Genomic DNA, 19,941 nt, shown 5'->3' with positions numbered 1-19,941 from the left:
GAAGTGTAGGACCACCGAAAAAGCTTCTAAACAATTCAATATGCATAGTGGATGATCTTAAAGCGTTAGGTTTGTGATTCTTTTTCACTTATATATTTTGCTCCCAAGTCCTAACCATATGTGACTTCAAATTCTGACTTAGACTTCAACACAAATAGAAATGAAATATAATTGAATATATAGCAACGAAGTATATTAACCCTCATCTCAACGTATGTTGTTAACAAGTCACCCTAAGTGCACACACCCTTGTCATCAACATAAAGAATTCATATTTTTTTCTTCCGTAACCAACTTTTTGATTGAATCCTTTCTTCTTGTCCACATATGACAAACAAAATCTTCTTGGGTAGAAGGAACGGGGTTACTAGAGTATTAAACAACGAGAAAATTTCTTGTTTTGAATCAAGAGATTGTTATAAACATAATATAAACGACATCCTGAATTTAATCTCATAAAAAGCAAGCCAAACTACTATAGGGGCCCCTCAATTCAGCTGGGCCCCTCTACCTATGAAGACATGATTGCTATCATTTTATACTCCTAGCTTTCTGAAATCTGACCAAAACAATATACAGATGCAGGGATAAGTATGCTTTAACTTGAATGAAATACTACACAGAATCACCAACTTTCAAGCTTTACCGAGCAACCAACACATGTATACATCTTCACAAGGGGGAGGAAAAACTGCATATTATGTTGGGACTCCCAGTTATACATAGGCCTCAAACAGCCCTTCTGTTGATTCACATCGATCACTATGTAGGTTGACTCATCGTTTCATTATCCCTTTACATCTATGTACCGGCAGAATGCGGGAAGCTGAGACCCATCTGCCGCCTAATATGCTCTGGGATGAGCCTATTGATCAGTTCAGGTGATGCTCCAGCTAACTGTAGTTAAGTTTTCATTGCAGAATGATTAAGATAATATTCTGGTGTTAAATACTGTTCACAATTTTGATATAAGAGAAATTGTTAATTGGATTCCCTTGTGTTTGGTTTGGATCATGCAGAACAGATGGTAAAGTAAGTAGTCATACAGATATACATAATGAACAGTGGACAAAGCAACAGCCTTGACACGTCACATTTAATAAAAAAAATACGACTAAGATATATACCTCCTGTTTGAAGTTGAAAAGTGGGGGCAGTGGACGGCCATTAGGTAGCCGGGCATTTGGTTCGCGAAGCTCATCAAAGAAAGGATGTGCACATGCTTCCAGCTGAAATAATAAAAGCCACCAGTGAAAATTAAGCCAATTGAGTTAACTAAATTAAAAAACATGCCATAAGGAATATAGATATAATATCACAGCAAGAAGGTTAAAATAAGCAAACTTTTTCCTGTGTATGTTTTCCTTTTATTTAAAGGGGAAAAGTGAAGGGAGGTATCATAGTTCATCCTACTCACCGCAGTGCAGCGGAGACTAGGTGAATATTGGAGAAGCCTTGATGCAAGGTCAATTGCTTCAGGAGGCATTCGCTTGTGGAAAACCTGAAACATAGAGCACCAAAATAAATGCATAATTCACTAGCCAATGCTTTATCCTATTAGTGAGGTAGTAGGTTACATCAATCAATGCTATCATGCTCATCAATTACAAAACAAAGAATATGGAAAGCAACCTCAAAAACCTAGTTGTAACTTGTAACGCATGCTATTGAATTTGATTTTGACAACTATTTTTTCATCTTTTTAATCCCCATTTTAAAGTCCAATGGCAAGTGATGAATATCAAAAGGAGGATGGATGAGAAATGTCATTACCTTGTGCCAAGGATGAGCTTTAATCTGAGGGAATCTAAACTCTGTATAATTTGGGTTCATACAACGGATTTCCTCGCGTGTTGGAGTACCAAGAACCTACAAGAAGACATCTAAATAATTATCTCTGCAGATATATTCTGCAATCCATGGAGACACTCATATAGAAGGGACATCACCTTGATAATTTCCACAAGTTGGTCCACTTGGTTTTCTCCAGGAAATAATGGCTATACAAACATTAGAAACTACGTGAAGTCAATATAACATATCCCAGAAAGAAAGCAAAAAAATCTTAAGTATCAACAACATTAATGCATAGATTTCCAGAAATTTATAACCTGTCCTAGAAGAAGTTCAGCAAGAACACAACCAGCTGACCAGATATCAATAGAAGCTGTGTATTCTGTTGCACCAAATATTAGTTCTGGAGCCCGATAGTAACGTGAACATATGTATGAAATGTTTGATTCACCCTTGACCTGATATAAATTTTTTGTGGAAAAATAATATCATAACTATATCCTACCAAGTGGTGAACATGAGAAGCTTCATGAAATTGATAATTGAATAAAAAATCCACATGATGCCAATCGATAACTTTTCTTCTATTTATTTTTCATATAATAGGAAAAAATGGGTCAGAGTCAAGATTCTTGGCATCATTTTCACTTCAATTGCTATTTACTAATAACAAATCATCACATAAACAGGTTAAATCAATATTGCATTTATGGAAAGATCTTATACAAGTTTTAGCATAGCTATGTCCGGTAGGAAGAATTTGATTTTAGTAGTCCTCCATTATCATGGTGGCATATGTACATGAAGCAATGATGTGTACAAGAACAATGCAGACCAACATACCAGAACTTTGGCACTCCCAAAATCACATAGCTTAACTTGGTGAGTAAGAGGATGAACCTGTAGTCATATATGCAAAAGGTTAAGATTTAGAATAAATGAATACAACTCATAGAGGAAAAGCATTGAAAGAAAGCATACCAAAAGATTTTGAGGCTTCACATCCCTATGGCAAACTCCCAGTGCGGTATGGATATATGCTAATCCCCTAAAGATCTAAACATCATATCCAAACTCGATTGTTACAATGTTATAAAACAACACATGAGCTAAATTCCAAACAGAATAGAAAAGTTCATACTTGATATGTATACAGTTTCACATAGATGAGAGGCATTCTCTGGTTCATAGTAGTGTAGTGCTTTATAACTCGGTACATTGATTCGGGAACATATTCCATTACCAAGTTTAGAAAAAGTTCATCTCTGCTTGTTGTGGAGAAGAAACAGTGCTTCAGGGAAATTACATTAGGGTGATCCATTAAGCGCATTAACTGCAATTCACGATTTTTGTACCGCCTGTCTTGCAAGACCTTTTTAATAGCCACTGCTTCTCCAGTCTCCAAGCACTTTGCCTATATTTTAGGTAAAAGAGGAATGCCATCCAGGGGTGGAAAACAATGAGATATGTGACAGCAGAGAAAGCTTAATAGGAATATTTGTCATCTAGGTGATTGTTCATCCATACCTGAAAAACAACTCCAAATGATCCAGTGCCAACAACACGTTCTGCCATGTAACTGATGGTCTGCAGGTGGTATCATGGAAGTAATCATAACAAATAAGTTATTTACGAAGAATAAATTTTATTTTTTTTTGGACTCCAAAGATAATATATATTAATGCATGAAAAGTACCAGTAGTACTAAAAGATACATAGAATATAATACTTCTGTAAAAACATAACAAACATCTCAAGAACAAACCACAAACCCTGCCCTTCCAAGAAGCATTAAATAAAAGCTAAGGACATTGCTGAGGACCACTGGAGAAAAGGGACATTGAAATCCCTTTCCCACCCCTTCAACCAAGCCCACATAAGGAAACTCAGATAAATATCACCAATTTTAAGCATAAATTTATTGAACCATCATAATTAAATTCTTCAAAATTATACATCTTGTAAGAGCTAATATATTGTTGGCGAATAAAAATTATCAGATGAGGTAAGCACTGGGGAAATAAGCCAAACTCTGATTGACAACCAGTATTATATCTTTGGAAGGCCTTGAATATAATAGGCAATTTATTAATTTAGATTCCCCAACCACTAACTCTACTTCCACTCTATCCCCATAAGGAAGTGAACCATTATCAAAACAATAATCAGTATATACAATAACATATATTTATGAGGGTATGAAATGAATTTTTTAATAAAAATTGTAAGTTCAGGAGGAAAGGGGTTGGGAGTTAGAACACATTCTCACCTCTTTAGGTTCCCCATTTTTGCCTCCAATTGTGGTGGAGATTATGTGGCCAGTGACAGCATCATTCCCCTCAATGACAGTAGCTGACATATCCTGCAACTTATAACAAGAATTAGATATTTAATGCAGTAAAGCAAATCTCCTAATACAGTACTTGAATGTCAGATTTTTATTGATACAATATCAATCATATTTAAATTTAGCTTTACAGATATTGTCATCAATAATTTTGTTTAGCAACGTCCACAAAATATGGCAACAACATGTGCCTATCAACTATCAAACGCATGCCGTGCCAGACATGGCAACAAACATGCATATAGACAGTGAAGTTAATTTGAGAAGATGCAAATATAAGGAAAGGGGGTATCTCATGACAGTTTACTGGTTGAAACAAGTGTTATGAGAAGAAAATTGCATGGCAATGAAACATATGAACCAGAGGGTTACCAGAAGAAATCAGACAAAGTTCAGAATGTGAAGTTGAAGAAAGGCAAAGTGTAAAGAGCTCAAAGAGCACACACATAAACTAAAGTTAAATCAGGTAACCGCAGCTCACAAGAAAGCATAAAGAAAAACTTCAACGCTATAACTTAAGACACAATACAGAGAGAATCTAAGGACACTAATTCCCTGAAGCAAAGCAAATTATAACCGTTTGAACTTTTGAACAACAATCCACCACAAGGGAAGTAAAGGAAATCACACACACAAACCCCAAAAAATGTAAACAAAAACTATACCCCCATAATAGACCATATAATAGCACAGAATTAACATAGCTAAAGAAAATTAACAGTAGATTAGAGATAAGTGAAAGAAACATAAAAATGTTAGAATGTGAAATAAGAATGTTAACTCAGGTCAGCTAAGTACACCTAATCAGAATCTCTCTCCTTGAATTAAAGGAAACAAAAAATCAAAGCACAGGATTCCACATTTTCACATTGATTCCTTTCCTTTTCTCCGACACCTAAAACAGAAAATTCTAATTTTTTCTTCAGTGTTAAGATCCCTACCAAAAAAGCATCAACCAAAACACACTCCAAAAAAGTAAAACCTAATTTTCTTTTCTATTTTTGGAGTTCGTCAACGAGAATCAACATCGCTCTCGAAGAAAACAATAACCATTCCGATCAGCGGCGTCGCCGGAGAAAATCTCTGGCGAGCACGGAAAACCGGTAGATCGGTCGAAACTCCGGCGACGCCGGAGCTTCGAGGCGAATCGACGGAGATCGGAGCTCCGGAAAGTCGGAAACCACTCCGAGGGTTCGTGAAGAGTACAATGAGCGGAAGTACCTTATCTGTCTCCATATCGGAGCTCCGGCGAGGAACTTCGGGTTGCGGCTGAGACTGCGGCGGTTGCGACGGATGTATAGCCGCCGCCGCCGGTTTGTGGTGGTGGTGGTGGTGCCCCAAGGGCAAGGAGGCCATGTGATGTGAGAAACACTCTTCTTCTTCGTTTCTCTCTCCTCTTCCCTTTCTCTCTCTATTACCTTTCTTCGTTTTTCTTCTCTCTCTCTTGCCCTGTTTTTGTTCAAGAAGAGAGAAAGAGTGAGTTCACGCGAGTTTAGGGAGATTGAGAGCACGCGCGAATCAGGGTCGTGATGAAAGGGAGCAGTGATCTGGTGCCGTAAGGGGCAGGAGAACCGAAGCAAATTCGATGTTCGTATAATGTTACGTACTTGCATGCAATATTTTGTAAAACAGTTTATCTAGAGAATTTAAAACGAAAGGTAGTGCTTCATAACTCAAGTCCAAATTGATGATAAATTTACATTTTTATATTTAATCTTCTTAATAAATATTTTGATTTTTTATGATAAATATATATATATATATATATATATATATATATTTAACGTTTGATGACGTTAAAAGACATTTTGATATTTTCTTTATTTATTAATTAAATATTCATTAAAAATCATTGTGAACACGAAACATCCGATGCATGGTTCACGCAGTTAATATAGTATGAACATCTTTGAAAACCTCTTACAAAAGAAAGAAAGAAATGTAATTAAAATAAACACATCTTAAAGAAAATTGATTCATTCAAAATGAAAACGCTGTCCTACATATATGCATTTATGACTTTGTTATGAATTGTCAACTTAAGAAATAAAATAAGAATGAACATTAAATCAAATGTACAGTTTGATCTATTTAAAATTGAATGAGTCTTTTTAACAAGTGATCATAAGATTATATGTATATTATACAGTTATATTAAATATTTTAATTAGTTGAAAAATAAAATATTTCATAACAATATACTAAGTACTTTTTAACCAAAATTTTTAAAATATTCACTAATAAAACTCATGCATACTATTTTTTTCAATTAATTAATCTTTTACTTAGATATTTATTTATTGGGAAATACTTTGAAAATAAAATAAAAAATTACAGCTCCTTCTCATAAGTACTTTCCATTGGGTTTAATAAATTATATTACTGATATATATATATATATATATATATATATATATATATATATATATATATATATATATATAAGTATATAATTTCTATATGCATATCCAAATAATGTAAAAAATATTTTAATTTTCATTTATTATAATTGTAACTATGTAGTATATTCTAATAATTTGCTCGGTTTCATCTCATTAGTGCACAGCACTCCGTAACTTCATGAAAAATAATATTTTTTAAAATTTAATTGGAATATATTTGAGTGTAGGATTTTTGACACTACTATTTAATTAGTACTAATTATAAGACTATATTTGAATAAAGGTTGAGAATAAATTTTAAAAATTTTAATGTACGAAATAATGAAGAAAAAAAAACTACTACTTTGAGACAAAATATTTTAAACTCTTCCAACTGCAATCTAAACATACATTAAATTTATAGATTAGAAATTAACCTCTTTTATTTTTAACCTGGCCAATTTTCCAATTTTAGATTTTATTTTATTTTTCAGCATTAGTTGTTTTCAGTTTTTACCCGATTCAATAGTTAAAACCTAAAACAGGTAGTTATATATTGTATTCTAAACTATCCTTTATGTTATAGAAAAAGAAATATCCTAAAGGAAGAGAAGGGACGTTCAATTGAATTTATTATCACTTCACATAAGCCCCAAAATGTAACATTTGGCAATCATATATATATATATATATATATAGAGAGAGAGAGAGAGAGAGAGAGAAGCTGGGAATTCCAGAAACCTCTGGTAACTGCTTTTGCTTCTTGCTAGCTATGGATGCGATTAAGAATCATAATCTTGACCTTGACGTGATCATGTAAAAGTAATTGAACAGTGTAAACTCCCCCTTATGGAAGGAGTGGTGTTCAAAACATGCATAACAAACAATTATGAAATATTTTATATTTAAATTATATTAAATCAGACTAGCTAGAATCCAAAACATATTAAATGTGTATAATGAGCTCTTAAAGTCACAAATTTTTTTCTTCAGTAATGTAAAAATTATACACTGAAACTAATTTTTTACTATCAATTTTGTGATAAGTGAAACTCTGAGTAAATTTTCTTTTTTACTTTTCAAATTTAAAATTAGACATTCTAAATTGTTTAACACTTTATGTTCAGGTAGATAATTCTATTTATAATGTTTAAAAAATGTGAATTTGGACCTAATTTATAAATAGATATCTTACTTAAAATAATTTCATATTTTTTATCTTTATATTTGAAAATAAAAATTATTTTATATCTATTTATTTTAAGAAACTTTATGATATAAGATCAAGATAATTTTCAAATAATCACATGATCTGATGTAACAATAGATCTTATTCTTATTTTATGGATAACTTTTACATTTATAAAATAATATTCTGTTTGATATTAATTATATTCTTGGTGCTATCAAAGAATATAATAATATTTCATTAAAATATTTATTTGATTGAATTAAAGTCTTTAACTTAATTATCAAATAAATTATTTTCTTTTGCAAAGATTTGAGCACTTGTTTATGTGTGACCTCATAGGTTCAATACTAAACCGGTAATAATTAATCATGATTAAATTACTAATCAAGGTAAGTGTCTATATAGCAACACTTCTTAACGTCGAATCAACATCTTCTACCTTCAAGAACCAATAAGAATAATGTAATATTTTCTTCCATCATTCATAGCTCAAGGTTAACTCTAGAGTATAGTATCATTGTTAAACTCTAATAACTTAACACATTATATTTAATCAATGAATGACTTCCATTGCTTTATCAAAATCTTAATTTTATCATAGAACTTAAACTCATTACCTAGAGATGATGTACTCTTTCTTGATTAATCATTAATTTTATAAGTATTTAATCATATCAAATATTCATTCAACTAGTCCCCTAAGGTATTAGGTGCCCAAAATCAATATATAACAAATAACTTGCTAATTAATATGATAGTCTCATGTAAAAAGAAATTATTATTATTATTTTTTGAAAACTTCTTATTGACATATTAAGGTAATATTAACTATTAGAAATTCTCAATTGAGTCAGCTTAAGGATGACATTCACATATATATCATTTATGTAATTTAATAAATGAAATATATTAATTTTTATTCAATAAAAAATATTACACATATATTAATATATTTGGATTATTAATGTCTTATTCACAATAATTCTACAATCAAGAATAATTTAGATTAAAATTATAAAAAAATTGTTTCTTATTATCATAATCTTTATCATGATAATAAATCTTTAATTTTAATTAAAAATTTATTAAATTAATAATTTAATAAAATAATAAATATGATAATAAAATAAAACAACAATTCTTTAGTATGATAATATGATAAATTAGATCTTACATATTTATCAACCAACAAATATATCATTTAAAAGCAACCAAAGTGAAAAGCATTTACTTTGAAATCATATGAAGTCAACAAAGTACGAATTGAAAGCTGACCGTAACCTGTATTATAACTTAGTCTTGGAGGGAGTCTTCTATGGTCACAATTTGAAGCGAATACTATTAACGTTGCAAAATTTGCGCTGTGTAGTTCAAAATAATATTGAAGCGAATACCATTCAGAGTTGAATTTTGATATATTATTGGTACTGAATTTTTTACATTGTATATCAATCAAATGTCACTTCAAATATATATAACTTCTAAAGGTGATTAATACAAAATTTAACAATTTTACTATACATATGTATATAGCAGCTTCTGGGTCTTTTAGTTATTTGATGTTATTTGTTGAGCAGGAAGTGTGTTTCCAAACACCTTTAATGAGACGTTTTATATTAAAGAAGTGTCCATCAACATTATTCAAAACAAAGTTCTACCATAATTATATTATTTTTCAAAGCAAATTAATTCTTTTAGTTCTTTAATTTTCAATAAAATAACACATACACACGCAACTCATGGACTACATATATGTCTCTTACTAGAAATCAACATGCTGATAGGATGTGCTAGCTAGGTTCAAAACTTTTATAAAGTAGGTAATTTAAATATTATTTAGTTTTATTTTAATTTCCTAATATACTGGATAATGATAAATGTATGATTGTTATCCATTAGGATAATTATATTTTATAAAATTTAGTTTTATTAAATGTATGATAATTTAAAAATAAAATTTACTTTTATTAGTTTCAATGGTAGATTTTAGGAGTGTAATGATAGAATAGTCGCTTTGAGTCTATCACATGCCCTAAAACTAGAAAGCAACACAAAATTACCAACTGAAAAATACTAACATTAATATAACCCAAGATCTAGTCAAACTTATATGACCATGACCTTGCAATACACTAATCTCTCATGAGTCATGACCTCTAACACGTCGCTACTACTACCACCTGCTGATACTCTTGTTATTATTGCCATCACCAGCTACACAAAAAGCCAACACACAAACATGAATTAAATGCCAATGCATGCATCATTATTACAAAATACATCATGATCAATTCACAACCCTGCAATTCCTTCTGATCTCCCCACTGGACCCAGTGAGGGGACTAATGTTGCCCAACTTCACCATGGCAGCAGCAAAGTCCCTAAAGAATGCAGCATTGTTGCCACTGTAGGTCCTCACAAGGGCATCCTGAGACCCACCATTGAAGAGAACTTGGTCGGAGTGGAGAAGGCCGCGGCCGTTAACGAGGTCGGAGAAGTAATTGTTGTCGAAGCGGTTGGGGGTGAGGGTGTCGAGAGGGGCCAGGTTGGTGTTCCCACCGGTGGCAGGGCAATTGGCTTTTCTGGTGGTGGCGAAGTTGGTGTCTATGTTGGTTTCGTTGTATATGCGGTTCCTGAAGAACTGGCATTGTGCTTGGCCTATTGTGTGGCCTCCAGAGAGCACGGTTAAGTCACTTGAGGTTAGGCCTTTGGCTGCAAACATTGATGTTAGGGTTGAGAGGTCCGAGGATGGTCCTGGGATTTGGCTGTTGGCTGCACTCTGGCTTGCTGTTCTTGCATCTCTTCTTCCAAGTGGGACGCTCCACGAGGGTCCTCCTAGCTGCAAATCACAATGGGTTAAATAAATTTTTAGTCATAAAGTAGTGAAAACAAGACATAATTATTGTAACAAATTTTTAATGTATTATAAATATTTATAGTTTTTTATTTATTTATCGATGTTTGTTGTTAATTATTATTTTTTTATTAACGAGAAAAATTGAATCTATCAACTTTTTTCTCCTTCTCTTCTCCTCCAATTTACTAAAAAATACTTATAGTTTCAATCAATTAAAAACTATCATCAGTAGTGTCAGCGTGTTTGGCTTATCATATCGGGTGTTTTTGTAAAAAAAAAAAAAAAAAAAAAACCCACGCACATCAATTTTATAAAACAACGTGAAAGAAATATATATCTTTTACTAAGATAATTATAATAAAAATTAATAAATTTATTATATATATATATATATATATATATATATATATATATATATATATATATATATATGAGTTTATGATTAGATGATAATATAGAAGGTTTTTACATTGTTAAGCAAATAGTTTATTTTGTGTGCGCGAAGATAGATGAAAAAAAAAGTTTCAATATCAAAATCTTTAAATTTCTTAGGTATACCATTAAATTTCTCTTGATTATCTTATTTGTTTATGTAGAGATGCATGATAATGTGGAATTTTCTTCATAAAGAGATAAGATATAGGCATGACACATGAACCTTGGTGTGTGTGTGCTTTTTTTTAATTATTTTTTAAAATTATTTTGTTTAATGTGTGTGTTTTGCGTGATATTATTGGATACCCCACTACATTGCATGATGGTCGATTATGCTAGAAAAGTGAAACCGAAAGTGGGGGACAAGGTTTGAAAATAGGATATATTCATGCCGAAGAAAATGGAAATAAAGAAAGCAACATCAAGTTAGCTACTTTCTGAGAGTGACTTTTAGCTACTTTCTGAGAGTGACTTCACGTTGAAATCTCAGTGAGAACAGCACACGGTCTCAATGGGAGAAGGAAAAAGCCTGCACACTACTTCTTATTTTTTATTTTATTTTAATTTAATGTTATAAAAAATATTTTATTTTAATTTTCATTTTATGTGCACAGTAACGGTGAGTATGGATTCGCTAATTACTGATGCTAAATACATTATTCTAATTGATCAATTCCTTACTCAATGTAATCGATTATTTACAATGTTAAAACTTCAAAAGTTTTATGCATCCTAAATGCCCTTCTTATTAGAATACTGTCCCTAAAATCTTGTGCCTAACTTTTCCACACTGAGATCTACTTCCCCACACGGGAAAGAATTTAGACTCATTCCCCTACGTGACGTGAGTATGTGCAAATTTGACCACCAATAATGCCTTCCACCCCCTTTTAATTCCCTTATTATTCCTTCTCTTTCTTTTTCTTGTAAGACCTATAATAAAAAACATCTTGACCCATTTTTAAGCCTCTTTAATTAGACCCCTACTTAAGTGTATTCTAGACCCATTTTATTATTGTTTAAAATTCATTAAACTTATAAAATAAAAAAAATAGGACATGTAATATTTTATAGTTTCTAATAAATTTCAATCAATAATAAAAAATAAATTAAAAAAGTAGTTAGATATTGCTAATTCTTGTGATACACTATGCATATCATTCAGTTTGTTATAGATGAAGAATTTGCCAAAGAAATTATGGATAGTTGGCTCACCAGCACAACTCCGTCTCTTGTGGCAAGTGCTAGGATATCAGCACAAGAAACGGTGGCATTGCAAGAAGCTTCAACGTTGGTTTTAATGGTATCAATAACTTCGAAGCCCCTCGCTGAATTTCTGTTAGGTCCTGCATTTTTCTCGCCAGTGAAGGTGGCAGTGTCGTCCAATAAGATTGATCCATCACAGCCCTGCGCATATGATTCAAAGAAATAATTAAAATTAAAAATAGAATCTTTTGAGGGCACCTTCAAAAAAATTGATAACTTGAACCTAAAACCCTTTGTGCAAATTGCTAAGATCAGGTCTTGGCTAGTTATGAACTGAAAATAAAATACTTAATTATAATAACTTAGACAATCCAGTTAACAACTTAAAACTAATTTTTGGGTTGAATGAAGCTATTTTCTTACTCCTAACCACCTATACAAACTTGCATTTTACAATGCCATACATGCTTCGAGGTCATACTAGTTTACATAACAATATTACAAAATAATTCAAATGAAATCCATTTTTTAATGTATTAAAAAGTTTTGAGATGCAACCAAAAAAAAATTGAAAAGGTAAACAAAAGAAGGTATGAGATTGAAAATCCAGAGGTTAAAAGTGTAAATTTGGTTTCCATTTGGACATAGTTGATCCTAGCTAGCTAGCCTATATTATACGGAATAAGATGTGAGCTTATTAGCTTAATTTAGTATCTAAGAATTTTGTGAGCCATAGATGCAAAGAGGGGGTAGCTAGAGGCTTTACATTTACAAAGCAATCATGAAAGAACAAGCGAAGAATAGAGGCACCAATCCTGGCTTCTTTAGCAACAGCTTGCCTCATTGCACTGCGCACAATGGTTTGAAGGTTGGGGCAAGTTTTGGCATAGAAGGTGGGAGATAGTTGTGCATTGCTAGAAAAGGCTAAGAGAGAAAGAATAGATACTACAACAAACAGGTGGTTATTAAGGGAATTGGCCATATCTATAGCTAGTTTCAATTTGAGGCACAAATTGACACACTAACTAATTAAGACTATTTTTTGTGTTGAGTAGTGGATGTGTGAGTTGTGAAGTTGCTTTTAGAAGAATCGAACATGCATGGTATTTATAAAAGGGTTTAGGGCAAAGGTGCTTATCCACGCAAGACAGATAAGGGTACGTAGGGACAGAGTTAGATATCAAAAAGAAATATAGAAAGTAGAAAATTATATTTGCTCAAATTTTCAAACTTGTCTGCTGCTACTACTAACGCGCTTTTCTTTTCTTTTTGGGAAGAAAATTTGCAAAATAAAGACAAAAAAGAGCAGTGTTGACTTGCTCTAAATTAAATAAATCATGCAAAACAAAGGGAAAAAAGATGGTAAGGAACTAGTTCTGGGTAAATGCTTTAAGGGGAAAAGCATATGGTTTTCAGTATAACATCGAGATGCCATCTCCCTTGAACATGTTAGAGATGTGACTAGAAGTTCAATTTTCATGTCCGTGTTTATTATGGTAATTGTTAAGAGAGATTAACTTTTTAAATAAATTTTAGTAACTCAAAATCATCTTTAACTTTTAATTAAGGGATATATATATATATATATATATATATATATATATATATATATATATAGAATTTTTAAAAAAAAAGTATAACATTATTTAATTTGGCTAGAGAGGATTTAATGTGATTCTAAGCGTTAGATTATGTGGTTTTAGCTAATAATGATGTATATAAAAGTTTAATATAATTTAAGCATTTGTAATTATGTAATTTAACAGGAATTGTTTATTTTTATTTTAAATAAAAATTTAAACATTTAAATATAGTGATAGTAATAAAATAATTTTGAAATTTTATGAAATTTTATGAATATGATTTATTTCATAAATAATTTAATATTAATGGAAGTATATTTATAAAATTTATTTTCTTAAAATATCATTGAAGTTATAATTTTAGAATTTAATATTAAATTATTTTAAGATAATTATTTTAAAAGTTAAAAAATTTATTATAGATGATAAATTGTGGTGAGATCACTTGTTAAAATTTTTACAGTATAACCTTTTTCTCATAATTTTATAAAAATTATATTAATCTTATATATGTTACTCTTGATTTTACACACAACCTGTCTCATTAATTAAAGAGTTAGATGACGTGCTGTTCCAAGTGTCTCAGAAGAAGTTTCGTGTTCAAATACTATTTAAGCTGTCATTCTTCGCCATATAATAAGTAAAGGAGATCACTTTGAACCCTTCACTTCAGAACAAATCATTTTCAGGGGAACTTTTCTACACTCCTATTAATTTTTAAATTATTGACATGATTAACAATAAATAAATAAATAACAGTTTAATTGCATGGAAGTGACAATAAAACGCATGTCAGTCACAGAAACGTACACTCCCCAATATTAGAGATTCACAATTTATTTATTTCAATACGAGAAAAATACTTCGATTGAGTGCTAGGTGTCTTCAATATCTTTTCAACCAAGAAAAAAAGAAAGAGGATTTCAACCTCTTCGATCTTAGAACGAGAAAATGTTAAAAGTAAAATAAGATTTAATTTTATGCCAGTACATATGTGAAAATTTTATTAATTTAACCCAGAAAAAATCATTTATCTCATTTAAAGTTTACTTTTCATTAATTAACTACTGATTAATTTAAATGATTTATATATTTATTTTAAATAAAATTTCAAGTTTAAACTAAAGATATAGTATATTTTTTTCTTGACCAAAATACCTTAACTTTTAATATTTTGAAAGAAAAAAAAAAAAAGAAACATATTACATGAGTTGGAGATAAGATAAATGTATATATCTATCGTACAAGTAATAAAGAGTAAATATGACTATATATATGAGTATCATCTTTATAAGAATTGCGGTTTAATAACTTATGTATTCAATTAATTACACTTTTGAATAAGAAAACAAGAAATAAATGATTATTATTTTGGTTTTAAATTTTAATTAAGATAAAAAGAGATCAATAAAAAAATGGGTAGGCTAAAATCTTCTCAACCATCTCATTCAATCCTAAATTTCTTTTAATCATGCAATAAAACTATTAGATACTTTTAATTTGATTCAATGTAACTTTTAGATACTAAAATAAAAAAAAATTATATACATAATAAAAACTTTTAATTCAGCAGTAAATTATAAGGCAAATAAAAATTATATTATTATATTCAATATAAAAATATTTAATATTTTTAAATAATTTAAACTTTTTAAATAAATGTATTTAATATTTTATATTATGTATTCATGAACAAATAATAAAAGTTACATTATTATTTTAAAATACTAATAATATCTTTAAATACTTTAAAATTAAAAATCTATAAAACTATTATTAATATATTTTTATTGTAGTTTTTAATACAATCGTATCGTAATTTTAGATGCAAAAGTAGACTTCTACCAAACTAACGAAAATTGCTGACTTTTAATCATTAACTATCGTTTCTTTTTAAACAGCCCATGTGGTGATCAGTTTGACTTGCTTTTACCATGCAAGTTGCATGCTCAGGGATGTGACAACTTCTTCAATATAAGAGGACTTAGATTGGTATAAAATGAATTTTAAACTAATTAAAATAAAAAGAAAGACAAAAAAAATGATTTTAGTATATATATTTTTTTGACATAGGTTTTGAGATCATTATGAATGACAAATTCTTCCTTCAAGTATTTAACCTAATTATATATTCAAGACTTAAACTCAAGATCATATTAAGGGATATGACAACTTCTACCATATTAAAAGAATTTAGATTTGTATAAAAGGAACTTCAAACGAATTAAAATAAAAAAGAAGACAAGAAAAAAATGATTTTAATATATATTGAAGTTTTTTTGTATAGGTTGTGGGATCACTATGGTCGAAAAACTCTCCCTCCGAGTATTTAAGGCAGATGTATACTTAAGACTCAAACTCAAGATTATGTCGAGAGATGTGACAACTTCTACTGTATTAGAGGAACTTAGATTGGTATAAAAGGAATTTCAAACAAATTAAAATAAAAAGGAAGACAAGAAAAAAATGATTTTCACATATGTTGAAGTTTTTTTGGTATAAGTTGTGGGACCATTATCGATGTCAAAACAAGCTTTCTACATGGAAGATTGGAGGAATACATTTTGATGCAACAACCTAAAGGTTTTGAGGTGCAAGGGAAGGAAAATTATGTCTGTAAGTTGTTGAAAATGTCTCTTATGGGTTAAAGCAATCTCTAAGACAGTGGTACAAGAGATTTGATGAGTTCATTGTTTTTTATGTGTACAACAAAAGTTCCTATAAGTGGAAGATGGTTCCCACATCTATATGCTACTATATGCAAGCAACATGCTTATAGCATCTAAAGATAAGTCTGAAATTCAAAATCTGAAGTCATTACTCAATAATGAATTTGAGATGAAAGATATAGGAGCTCCAGGAAATATTTTGGGCATGGAGATTAAGAGGGATTGAGTCTAGAATACATTTTTCTTATGTTAGAAGGAATACATTCATAAAGTATTGAATTGTTTTGGGATCACATCCACAAAATCAATTTGTAATCCTTTGACAACGTCCATTCGTCTCACTAAACTCAATGTCACTTAGTCAAAATCAAAAAGGGAATACATGTATTGTGTTCCTTATGCAAGTGTTTTAGGTAGTCTCATGTATGTAATGGTGTGCAAAAGATCAGACCTAGTACAAGTAGTCAGCGTGGTGAGTAGGTACATGGGTAATCCTGGGGAGGAACATTAACATACTATGAAATGTATATTCAGACACCTTAAGGATACAATTGATATTGGACTAATCTATCAAGGTGACATATCTAGTGTCCTTGTTGGATATTTAGATTTGACTACGCTGTAGATTTGGATGCAAGACGATCTATGATAGGGTATGCATTCACAATTGACAATTCTCTTGTTAGTTGGAAGGCTACACTTCAACCCACAATTGCCTCGTCCACTACAAAAGCATAGTACATGGCTCTAGTAGAAGCAACAAAGGAATCAAAGGTATTTGATTGAAAGGTCTTATTAGAAACCTCGAGTTTTCACGGGATAAAGCTACCATTTTTTGTGACAGATTGAGTGCAATTTGTTTAGCCAAGGATTAAGTCCATCATGAGATGACTAAACATATTGACATTAGATATCACTTCATTCATACTAAGAAGAGGATTGCAGTCCCGAAAATTAATACGAAAGAGAATCCGATTGATATGTTCACAAAACTTGTTCCTCGAAGCAAGTTCATACACTTCCTGGATCTACTTAATGTAGATTGTTGGGAACAAAAAAATTTACATCTGATTTAAAATTATTATTAGACCAAGATGGAGATGGTTGGAAGATGGAATAGACAACATTAAAAGAGATGACTAGACGACAATGCTCTGTATGGTTCAGTCTAGTTCTTTATGTTGGAATTTATCTTTTGTCTAGTGGAACGTCCAAGAGAGTCTATCAATGTATCATCCAGCCGTTTAGTTAGTCTGTTAGATGATTTATTAACAATTTTCTATGATGTAAATGTTTTATTCTTTCTTCTGAATCAATCTTCATTGTAGTTTTATTCTGTTTAATGTAACAAAACTTTCATTGTTGTATTATCTATTTTCTCCCTCTATCATATGCTTCTCTATCTGTTTTTTAATTTTTCAGTCTTAAATCAAATAGGACACAAATCTTTATCTATTATGCGAATCAATGTCGGTTATTCTCTCCCACACATAGTAACCTAGAGATCGACATCTTAATCATATCTTAAAAACACTCGTTTTCATTTAGTCTAGATAGATTGACTTTGTAGAACGTTTAGGGAGCGGTATAGTTTATATGTGAGAATTTTGTTTCCGGAAATGCGGATCCAATTTGATTAGATTGAATTGGTTTAGTCAAAGACATAGTTGGCATAAACAGTTGCCTTAAAAGTTTGCTGCGTCCTTTTGCTTTTATCATCAATAACTTGATTTGATGAGAATTGCATTATCCACGTTCTTTGAATTTAGTCGTGACCCGACAAAGGAATTGATGAAAATTTAATTATTTGATTCTATATATCTTATATTTTATTTTAAAATAATTGCCATTACAAAATTAAACACAAGAAAAAAAAAGACTTAAAGTTAAATAGGTTTTTTTAGTCTTTTAAAGGTTTTTTAGTCGATTAATTTTTTTTAGTATTTATTATCAAGTAATAACGTTAATTAATAATATAATAATCACGTTTGCAATTCATTGACTTATTAAATTGTAATTTTAAATATTTCATCAGTCTGAAATCAATTATTTCATGAAGATTTAAAAACACATTTTATTAGTAAAAAAATACACATAATTATCATATAAGACTCTTTGATCTTACAAGTTAATGAACAATCAGTATTATTGCGTTGTTATTGATATATGATACAGACTGAAACAAAAAATAATCTTTACGAAATAAAATCAAAAGAGAAATCTTTAAAGAAATAAAATAATTTTATTTTATTTTATAGGGACTAAGATTATTTAAGCCAAAAAAAATATCAGAGATTTTTTTTGGCTACAAAATAAATGTATCTTTTGATATTTTTTTAGGCTACAAAATACATGTATCTTTTAAGGGGCAGTATTTTTGTTTAAGTTTAGACTACTAGTCTATATACGATATATTGCTGAGTTTTTTTTTTTTAAATAAAGCATAACTTTTTTTTACAGAAAAAATAAAATATAACTGTTCCTTGCCCTATTAGTTTTTTTAACAACCCTTGCCCTATTAGTTAATATGAAAAAAATGAATAAAGTTAGAAAAAATAATATTTCCTTAAATTTTTCAACCATAAATAAAATGAAACAAATTACAGATTCCAAGGTGATAAGTATTAATTTTTTTTTAAAAAAAAGGATATATTTTTTTTATATGCAATAAGGGTATATTTCACAAACAAAAACTAACTCTTTCAAATTATAGAAATTAATCACCAAAAAAAAAAAAAAAGATTTATCGTTCTTAATAAAATCTTTCTTATATACATTACTAAAAATTAAAGTCTGATTAACATGTTTGAAGAATTCAATTATTTATCAACTGTCTCTAGACTTTAATAAAAGATTACATGATTTGACAAAAAACTTTCAACCCCGATTATAGTGGTTGATAATAAAGCAATATGTAGCACTTGGATAAGGATACGTCATGGTCGTGGCTCCCATGCATGCCTGGGATTAATTAATGACTTTGAAGATTTGGTTTAATGACAAAAAGAAAAAGGTATATACTACTCACAGAAAAAATAAAAATCTTATCATGCTTTGCTCCCTTGGATATTTTTATTAAATAAAAATAATCTTTTTAATATAAATATTATGGTTTTATGATGCCAAATAGGAAAATACTATAAGCTTTAAATATATATCATAAGTATTTTATTCTGGAAACAATCCTACACAAATTGAATAAAATTAGTATAAGTGATAAGTTTTTTCTTTCTAATTTTTAATATAATTGTGTAGTTAAATTAAAACAATTTTATATTAATTAATCTATCGACTGAATAATATATTATTACACTATATAATAATAATAATAATAATAATAATAATAATAATAATAATAATATGATACGTTAATCGTATACAAATCATGAAAACAAGTTCAATGATTGACATTTTCTTTTTTCTGTTGGTATATATTATTTTCTTAGGGAACACATATGAACTTGTCAGCGGCCAAAA

The 19,941-nt window shown here is 30.0% G+C and overlaps 2 protein-coding genes across 2 annotated transcripts; both read right to left on the bottom strand.

Annotated features, from left to right (window-relative positions):
• Positions 1 to 375: 375 nt before the first annotated feature.
• On the bottom strand, positions 376 to 5,744 carry LOC100810924 (shaggy-related protein kinase eta). Its single transcript, XM_003539953.5, has 12 exons — positions 5,363 to 5,744; positions 4,064 to 4,156; positions 3,322 to 3,381; positions 2,936 to 3,208; positions 2,776 to 2,850; positions 2,638 to 2,694; positions 2,112 to 2,252; positions 1,950 to 2,000; positions 1,774 to 1,869; positions 1,418 to 1,501; positions 1,128 to 1,229; positions 376 to 897 (listed from the first exon to the last, which is right to left on the bottom strand). Exons 1-12 carry the CDS (start codon positions 5,495 to 5,497, stop codon positions 802 to 804), a joined length of 1,263 nt encoding a protein of 420 aa, XP_003540001.1. The 5' UTR covers positions 5,498 to 5,744; the 3' UTR covers positions 376 to 801.
• Positions 5,745 to 9,770: 4,026 nt separating this feature from the next.
• On the bottom strand, positions 9,771 to 13,289 carry LOC100810392 (peroxidase P7). Its single transcript, XM_003539952.4, has 3 exons — positions 12,979 to 13,289; positions 12,222 to 12,413; positions 9,771 to 10,553 (listed from the first exon to the last, which is right to left on the bottom strand). The coding sequence occupies exons 1-3, from the start codon at positions 13,192 to 13,194 to the stop codon at positions 10,002 to 10,004; spliced, it is 960 nt and encodes a 319-aa protein (XP_003540000.1). The 5' UTR covers positions 13,195 to 13,289; the 3' UTR covers positions 9,771 to 10,001.
• Between the last annotated feature and the right edge of the window lie 6,652 nt (positions 13,290 to 19,941).

The sequence above is a fragment of the Glycine max genome, chromosome 12, assembly GCF_000004515.6.
Source record: "Glycine max cultivar Williams 82 chromosome 12, Glycine_max_v4.0, whole genome shotgun sequence".
NCBI classification, from domain to species: domain Eukaryota; kingdom Viridiplantae; phylum Streptophyta; class Magnoliopsida; order Fabales; family Fabaceae; genus Glycine; species Glycine max.
Note: the sequence above shows the minus strand (reverse complement) of the source record. Positions and strands in the feature narration are given on the sequence as shown.